General features: G+C 52.7%; 1 protein-coding gene across 1 annotated transcript; it reads right to left on the bottom strand.

Moving 5' to 3' along the window:
* Positions 1–294: 294 nt before the first annotated feature.
* LOC149809189 (cullin-3A-like) lies at positions 295–6,921 on the bottom strand. The gene is made up of 11 exons (XM_089994959.1): positions 6,496–6,921; positions 6,247–6,449; positions 5,813–5,978; positions 5,456–5,638; positions 5,193–5,357; positions 4,522–4,668; positions 4,100–4,233; positions 3,400–3,655; positions 2,135–2,401; positions 1,442–1,630; positions 295–549 (listed from the first exon to the last, which is right to left on the bottom strand). Exons 1-11 carry the CDS (start codon positions 6,919–6,921, stop codon positions 295–297), a joined length of 2,391 nt encoding a protein of 796 aa, XP_089851085.1.
* Positions 6,922–9,368: the final 2,447 nt, after the last annotated feature.

The raw sequence follows: 9,368 nt of genomic DNA, 5'->3' as shown, positions 1-9,368 counted from the left end.
AGACCATGGCCGCATGTCTTTAAGCTGATGGCAGGCAAAGAATTCGACGACGCCACAAGCATTCAGTGCTGCTGACTTTCAGGCGTGGCCGGGTGTGATGTGACCGACGATGACGCGTTCGTTGAGAGCGCAGCAACGCATACAATCGCAAATGAGATCGGCACCATGTAGTCCCCTATGATCGAGAGGCTCACAGCTGTCTAACCAACCACAAGGTGGGACGAACATGTAACATGTGGGTTCCCTGGAAGTGTGGTGTGCGGGCACGTGTGTGGGCAGAGCAGGCGATGAGGTCTAAGCCATGTATCTGTACATCTTGCGGTCGAGGGCATCCCGCTCGATGAATTCGCGTTCGATGAGGCTCTCCATGCGCTTTTTTATATCGGTGGGCTGTGGCATGAAGCGGCCCTGCAGCTGGCGCGTGACCTCGGTGATGACGGAGTTGTAGTCGAGCACTTTCCGCGCTTTCATGATGCGCACAATCGCCGCTTCGATGTGGTGCTTCCGATCCTCCTCGACTCGGCCCCGCGTTCCTCGCTCCGGATCGACCTGCAGCAGATCTCAAGCTTGAGAAGTCAACACGGAAGTTGGACAGTCATCCCATCTGCTTTCCTTGATAAACACCTTTGTACCAGACGCTTGATGTCTTCTGCTTAGATAGAACAACAAAATGACTTCGCTGGGTTAAAGGAAGTCGGTTTGGCAGGCTAACAAGCATCGGTGTGTAGAAAGACATGTACAATCTAGATACGTTGTGAACACGTTTGCATCTTGTCTTTCACTTTCAGCAGACCGTATTCTGCCAAGCCGTTTTGTGCCAGCATCATGGCCATCCTTGTTTACAAGTTGCATGCCATATCTGGTGCATTGTCGACAGTACCAGTGGCAAGCTGTTATCTCACACATCAGTGCCATGGAAATGGCAGCATACATGAGGTACGCGGTAACTGTTTGAGCACGACGTCTGGCTGGCTGCTGCATGCAAGCTTGTAGACTGCAAAGGAGACTTCACCAAAGCCGGCCATGCTCACTTTCCGTGTCAAACATGGCACGAGACCGAATAAATGACGTGGTGTGCTGGGGAGGGAAAATGAAATGGATAAGCGAGGCCCTTCTTTCGAGTTCGGCCCGCTCGCGGAGAAACGAGGCTGGAGGTGGTGGCGGGAGCGCTGTAGGGCCGTTTTTTAAAGCAAAAGGATACTTGCACGAGGCACGAAGGGGTCGCCCTGTGAGGGCGTGGATTCATTGTGCGGAGCTCCTGGCCAACATCTCTGTACTCGTGCACTGTGACCGTACGAGGTGTGCCTGACCGATGCATCCGAGAGCCGCATCGGCGTTCCAAAAAGTAAGATGTACGCGCGGAAGATAGATAGCCGTTAAATACCCTGCTCAGAGAAGCCTAACAATGCTGCAACCATTCCGCAGCGCTGACTCAGCATACCTCCTTGATAGCGCCCGCCGCTGCAAACTTGATTTTGAAGAGCTTGGACTCAAAGCTGTCGTTCACGGAGAAGGAGTCGGAGTCCGCGATTTCCTTCCCTGCTGGAGCCTTCTTCAGCAAGTTCTTGCCCTTCACCATGCACAGCCCTTGCAGTGCACGTTTCAGCTCGTCTCGGCAGATCTGAGTGCCCTGCACGACCATCGCTGCGTTCAACGCCAACTCATGTATCTTGAGATAGTCACGAGATAGGATTGGGATTCCCTGTCTGTATCGAAAGAAGGGCAATGCGTAATGCAAACGTAGCTTGGGTGATCACCAAGCCATACCGAACTGCGATTTAAAAGATTTTGACAGTTGAGGGCAGAGCAGGCTTCCTGCAGGATACGATGGGACAATGAATGACGCTACAGGGTCTGGAGTGACCAAGAGCAGAGTGATGCCTGACAGAATGAACCACGAGATTAACAATGCCAGCGCCCATGTGAATGCGAACGGATTGGATGATGATGTATCGTTTTACAATGTAAGTGCATCCACATGGACAGTGACAGCTCCAAGTACAACTACTGCATGCTCCGGAACAGCAGCATGGGCAGAGCTGGATCATTAATCTCCTGTCAATGGGTCAGAGTCAAGTAAGGAATGGGGGGCGGGGGGCTCGCAGCTGGGGTGCGAGGGGAAATGAGAACGCACCGACTGGAACTCTGCGAAAGTGATGTCGGACTGGTCGTTGAAGAGCATGAGAAGGCACATCTGGTACGTGGTCACGTTGAGCTCCTTCGGGCGTCCTGAAAAGGACGCCTTGAGGTCGGCAGTGCCCATGGAGGTGTGCCACGCGAGGTTGCGGCCGCTGTGCGTTTTGCGATAAAACTCCTGGAACACCGTCGTGCTCTGCTCGAGCTGCACGGGCAAATTGCACTTCTGTGTGCTTGTGTTCGGCCAGCTCCCCGTCGTTAGCACCTGCAACACGATTGCACACTCTTGCGTCTATTAAAAACGCTCGTCCCCATTAACTCCCCATTAACTTACCTGCAGTCTGCCAGGTTTGCAAATTGGCAGGCATCTCGTCCATGCTCTCCCTGTGGGCATTTCTATTCTACAACTAAATCATTACATCTCACTTAGTTGTAGCACTAAAAGAGATCCATTGTTTGGCTTGCGATGTCTTGCGATACCTACAACCCCCTCCTTAGATGTGGCCGTATTGCTGCAGCACTGGCTGCTGCTCAGCAGCACAACCCAAGCCCTTGAGCAGTGTTGTGGGTCTACCTTAAGTCACGCGGACCTGCCGCTAGGGATGGTGACGGACATACACTCGTGGTTGTTTCCTTATGTGAGTGCTTCAAGTACATTAAACCACACCAATGTTCTACTGCAAGTCAGCCCTGTGCCATCAGATGGAAACAACTTGTCCTCAAGCGGTGCATCCGCAAGCGAACGTCAAGACGTGACATGCGGACACATGCAATAGGACAACGGATATCATTGTTCAAAGTCATCAACTGGCACAAGGCTCTGCCGAGCTGGCAAGAAATACACCATGGGGAGCATGTCAAGCCTGGGCGAGAGCAGCTGTTGCATCGAGAGCCATACGCATAACATCATAACCAGCACAGGAAAATGAAACGAAAATGACGAGAAGGATCGTCTGGTCAGCAAAGCGCCATGGAGACACCGGCGGTGTGAGATGCGCATTCAAGTCATGATGGCTGTTTGTCACAGTTGTGGGGAGTGTACCTCTCGAGGGAGGTACATGTTGCCGAGCTTACGCGAAACTGGTACGCTTGAAACAAACATAAAACCATATCGCGACCGCGAAAACCATGCTGAGAACTTGAACAAACGCTCCATGCGCTGCTTGCATGGATTTGGGTGAGAACGGCGCTGCAGAAATGTGAATATGATCTGGATCTTGCCATCTCCAGACGAACTGCAAAGGGCTGCGAGCAACAACACACCTGCACGTTGAGGTCGCAAGACAGCGCGGTGTCGTGCTCTGCGAGGTACGCCTTGAACATGGTCATGGTGTCGTGCGAGGTCTTGATGTCTGTGAACATCTGCTCCAGCTTGCTGGTGAACTGGTAGCCGCACTCCGTCTTGAGCTTCGACAGCAGCGAGCGTTCTGAGTCATCGGAGGTCACCTTGCCCATGAGCAGCCGCTTGCCCAGGTGCTGCTTGTAGAAGCGCTCAAACACGTCCTTGTCTTGGAGGTACCTGCGCGGCAGAGCAGCTTCGCTTCGGCTGCCCATTGGCAGGCAAACAGAGCACTTCATTTAGGATAAATGTGAGACATTGAGCAGCGGAGCTTTTGTACGAAAAAAAGGGGCTGAGTTTGGGAACGTTATCTCAAGATCTTGGGTAAGTCCCAACTCACGTCATCAGTATTACGAATGAACTGTGTGCATTGAGCCGGAACTCGTTTTGAAGGTAATCTGGACATATCTCAGATAGCTGTACAAGGAGCTTTAGTGCACTTCATCATCGATAAACATCGTTGCTCCTCTGCCAACCAGGGTAACATGACAGCCCTCGTTTGAGCCGGATTTGAGTGATATGAGTCGCAGAGAGCCGTGCCCCAGGTCAGACTTGGAAACTCCAATGGACCAAAACGGACAGTTCACTGACCCAGATGTGCAAAGAAACATGCAACCAACTCACCTGAAGAGCTGCAGCACTTTGTCGAGCGTCTTGTCGGCTTCATCATCAGAGATGGTGCCCATGCATTTCCGAAGCTTGTTATCTAAGAAAAGGGAGATGTACTCTGGCGCTCGGTTGAACGTGTTGAGGAACATCTGCGCACGCAATAGCAGTTCTTACACACCATGCAACGCAGCTGTTTGGCCGGGGTGGGACCGACAGCTTGAGACAGATGGTTACAGAGCAACAAAGCCTGCAAAATCGCCTATGCGCGTGAATCCAATTGGAGGCATTCAATTCACGTTGAATGAAATCACCACCATGTCTGCCGCATGAGGAGCTCCTTATGTGACTTGCAGTGGCTGTAAAGCTGTGAAAGAAAAAGGGTGCTCCCAAAACACCGTGCAGCACGACACATGAGTGCAGCAGGGGCGGAATCTGACCTCAAAGGCTAAGTTGAGCTCTTGGTAGAACTGGCGGTCCTGCTGGAAGGAGCGCTCGATGATGGTGGTGTACTTGTCGCGCAAGTCCAGCAGCTTTTGCACGAACACTACGGGGTCCTTCGTCGCCTCCACGTCACCCACAAGCGTCTGCACCATGACACACTGCCCTCAGTGAGCTGGCATCAAGACAGATGGAGGGGTTAAAAGGTGCTGACCCCTAGATGCCATCAATCGTCGTCGTGTACGCTGGTGATTCAACTGAAACCGTGATTTACTATATGCTTTCATCGTTACATCATTGAGTTGTTCATATCAATGCCGCGAGAAAAGCCACGGATGGCTATTGCGGCAGCAGATGCGCTGGATTGAGGCACAGCATGTACGACGCCATTGGCTCAAGGGGCCCCAACGTGCCACGTTTGCGCCTAACTTCTCGTTAGACACCAGGCGCAGGAGTGGATTGATGGCCTCTTGCTGACAAGAGAGCATTGCAGACTCACATGATTGCTGCTGCATACATGAAGTTACATGTGATGATAGCTGCCGTCGCCCCAAATGAAGCCCTCTAAAACATCCCTACTTGCATCCTCTCCTTCGAGATGTTGCATCCCTGCACTTTGGCGCAAGATCAGACATAGCTGTCTTGCACAGCGCCGCCTTTCGGTGCGCACCTTGCCCTTTTCCTTGACGTGCTTGTGGAATTCGATCTTGACGAAGGAGTGGCCCTCGTTGCCGATGCGGAGGCAAAGCCGGTATATTCGAGCCAAGTCCTCGTGCTTGCTGTGCTCTAGCAGGTGCACCAGCCCGCTGTTCTCCATCTGAAGCACCACGCGCATCTGCACAGCACGAACCAGTCAGTCCAGGCGACACAACGGGGCCCGGCTGATTACTGGTCTACACAGTCCGTCTGGGCTCTGTCGCGGCATGGACCGACTTGCACATTTACGGCAAGCCACGACTCCTCGACTGCAGTAACTGAGGTCGGGCTGTTGCCCCTCAACACATTGCATAGCTCTCCTGACAGAAGAGTACAAGCATCCCACCAGAAAAGCAAGTACAGCAAGTACCGTCGGTCAGACAAGAAGAAGCAAGAGCAAAGGTCCGGCAAGGTGAAATTCTGTGTTACATCACAATAGCTATGTGCGCAGGTCCATTCCTCTTATGCAGACATGTATTCAGTAAAGCACAACTGGATTCCAAAGTCGTGATTGCAATTGCCGACGTCCAAGTGGATGCGGCAGTGTTGTTTCAAGATACAGCATCATCACGACAAGCTGGGAGGTCAACGCACCTGCGACCTGATGAGCTCCTGGTCGATGAGGCTGAGGACCTTCTGCTCGGTGGTGGGGGCGTCGAGGTATGCGCGGACCCGCTCCTCCTCAAACGCAAGCATGCTAGACACCCGCACCCAGTACTGGGGGCAGTCCGTTGCGGCCAGACACCGCTGCACCTCAGCCCTGAATGCATAAGTCCCACCTCAACCGACAACGAGTACATGTTGTCGAGACCAAGTTCAGATCAGGCTGTGTTAAGCGGTGTAGCGCCACACTTAGAAGTGCGCCAGATTCTGTCATGCATCATCAGGGGGGCCGACACAATCTGGCACCCCCAATAATGCATCATTGATCACCTGGTGGTGATGGATATTACTCTACCAGGCCCCAATCATGCCACTGTCACATGGCATGAAATTACCTCCTATGTGATGCTGCCCGCTACATGTACGTCTGCGCCGCAAACAAGAGCTTGCAGTTGACAACGCCAGACAACATGACATGAAGGAGGGCCTTCAACACTCCACCAGCTCCGTGACAAAGCATGTGCACGTTGAGGAGTGAACAAGCAGTTGCCTGGAGCATGATCCTGCTCCCGAGGTACTCCGACAACTTGATCGCTTCCCCGGCAGACCGGTTGTCAATGCGAGGACGCTGAGGTAAGTTTGCAGAAGCATGAGGCTGATCCAAGTATGCTTGCCTCAGATGCTGGTAATGGCAGCACTGAACCCCAAATAGTGCGTGGCATTGCCAATGACTCTGTGGATGCGGCGGTGTGGTGCGAAGATACATCATCATCAAGCATCGAGAGCTCGACTGGCTTGAGCTCGACTGGGTTGAGCATGCTGGGAGCGTACTTGAAGAACTGCGTCGAAGCGTCGAGGAAGGGCTTTTCAAAGTCGGTGAGGTACACATCGGTGCCGAGCTCAAGCAGCATTTTGGTCATGCTCTTCATTGTCTGCCGGTTGATCACTTCGCCGCTGCGTTCTTTTGCGATTTGCTCCAGAAGGAGGTCGCACAGCAGGCCGCCGATGACTGGGTGCCGAATGATCTCCTCTGTCCACAGCTGCATGCCTCGGTCGTAAACCGAGATCTTTCGTAAGTGCTGCACATACGTTCGGTCCATGTACTGCAATCCACGGCCGCATCGTAAATAAGTCGTCGTCAAAATGTGCTCTTGAAGCTGAGCAGTCGGTCTGAATCTTTCTCCAGCGGCGCTCTCCCTCCCGTGATATCAAGCTCAACGTAAGCTGTGCATGTCAGCTGTCCATGCTACACCGCATGGCGTCCTCGCCAACTTCGTCGACTGTGCGCTTCGCCTTCTCAGCAGCTGCTCTTAAGCCTGAGCAATACTGATGTATGACGTACATCATTAGGCATGCATGCACACACAACGAATAGATCAACCTGCGTCGATGTTTCTCGGTATCAGTTGCAGGCGCACGCTCTGGCAACCGCCCTCATGCATCGGTCAGCAATCCATTGCTCACGCAAATATAGCGCCGATATCAGCATTCTTATGGCTCCTCAATTTGGGGATCGGCCAGGGCAACTCCTGCCTCGCCTCTCAACAGGCCCTCCATCTCTGCTTCAAGTGCATCCCTGACAATTACACCGGCTAGCCCATCGTCGAGGCACACGCCTTGTACACCGTGCGCACCACATGACTTTAAAAGTCAACTGGCTCCCGGAAGACTAGCAGGAAGTGAGTCTGGGCATGTACGGGCAGCAACGCACCATGAGGATGTCGCGGATCATCTGGGTGCTTTTATGGTATGCGGCCCACTTGTTGAGGACCTCCTGCATGAAATGACCGCCGGAGAGCCCAACTAACTCCTGCGCTATTGCTTCCAAGTGCACTTTGAGGCTGTTCTCCATTCCAGCGTACAGCTTGGGTCCGTACCGATGCAGCACCATGCTGTATGCACTCCTGTAGGAACCACATCATTTGTGAACTGAAACTGGTGCCTCCTATCTGGAAAACACTTGGGATTGCCAGTAGGAGTGATGCCAAAGTTCCAGACTTGCAAGCTATGCACGCATGCCTTGGACCAGCACTGCAGTCATCGATCCTGAGAATGTCATCGTCGTCGTTGATCACGGTTCCGGGGCCCGTCCTAGTACTCCACTTGGGGACAGAACTTGGTGCATGCTAACCACAAGTGCAAATCCGACGACCCCAATCTACCACTTTGGACTTTGTTCCACTCTCAAACGCTCGACGTCTGCTCACCTGTATAGCTCTTCGAAACTGAGGCCACTCGCGTTCTGGTTGTGGATTTCTCCAATAGCATACTCAAGCTTCTTCCATGTCAGCTCAGCATCCTCTGGCGACATGTTCATAGGCTTCTTCAGCAGGTCCAGGGACAGCTGCACAACGACATGTTCGAGCTCAGCGATTGAACAGGTGCACGAGTGGAGAGACGCAAAACGATCCAGAAATGTACCAACGCCCACGCACAATCATTTGAATAACTGCTTTGACAGATCACAACTGAGGTAGAGCACGCGACTTAGGAGCTCAACGAAGGCGTACGGAACATCTACGCGCGACAGACGCGGTCAAGCTGCATCATCGTGCAGACACATGTGGGCGCAGGAAAATCGCTGCAGGGACATCTTATGCGTGCATGTTTCGCGTCACATACCCAAACGGGCAGGCTCTCTTTGCGCGAGAACGTGTGAAGATATGAATGTGGTTGCTTATCGACACTGGAGGACATGTCCACACGTCGACAAGGAAGGCGCGATTCCGTAAACATGGAGCCACAAGACATGCAACATGGGTTGACTGCAGGCAACGCAGCTGAGTGCAGCCTCCTGGACCAGGTGGTAGGCTCGGATACCTATCCTCCGAATGTTTGAAGCCCCACGGTTTCACTGGCAAATTCAATAACGGAACGCCAGCATCAACAATGCACACCCAAGTGGTTTCCACAAGGATGTTGTGATGAAGCGGAGGCGAACGATAAGGACTTCTTGCTGTACGCACGCCCTCGCTGCCCTCGGCCCCCGAAAGAACAAAGACGTTGCAAGACATAGCGCCTCGGCACCATCGATGGCCACAGCAACCATGATTCATTGGGGGTCCTCCCAGGCTGCTATAAGCATCTCTAACGAGCACTTGCAAACCACATAAAACTGCTGCGTAGGCCAGAGCGTACCTTGCTGTGCTGCTTCGGTCGATTTATGTTCGACATGATGAGCAAATTAGATAAAGACTTGATAAACGATGTATGATATCCACATCGACGTTTTGGCACTGCTACACAGGTCTCACGGTGCTACATTCGCACTGCAGTCATATCAACAGAAGGACGACCATAGAGGTCCATCCAGCCTGGATGCCGGGTACGTCTATGACTACAGCTTTCACCTGTTGAAAATGGGGTGGTGTGTCATCGCCCATGAGCTGCCAAATTAAGCAGCGCAACTCTGCATGCAAGGTTGTGCAGGCCAAGTAATGATGAGCAAACATACACCTATGGGTTCAAGTAGGATGCTCAACACTTTAACCAGAACATGCATTGTGCCATCGCTAAATGATGGTAGTGCAGCACCCTCCGACAACTT

Source organism: Nuphar pumila, unplaced genomic scaffold, assembly GCF_984573655.1.
Source record: "Nuphar pumila unplaced genomic scaffold, dmNupPumi1.hap1.1 HAP1_SCAFFOLD_1588, whole genome shotgun sequence".
Taxonomy (NCBI): domain Eukaryota; kingdom Viridiplantae; phylum Streptophyta; class Magnoliopsida; order Nymphaeales; family Nymphaeaceae; genus Nuphar; species Nuphar pumila.
This window is presented reverse-complemented; position numbering and strand designations above follow the sequence as displayed.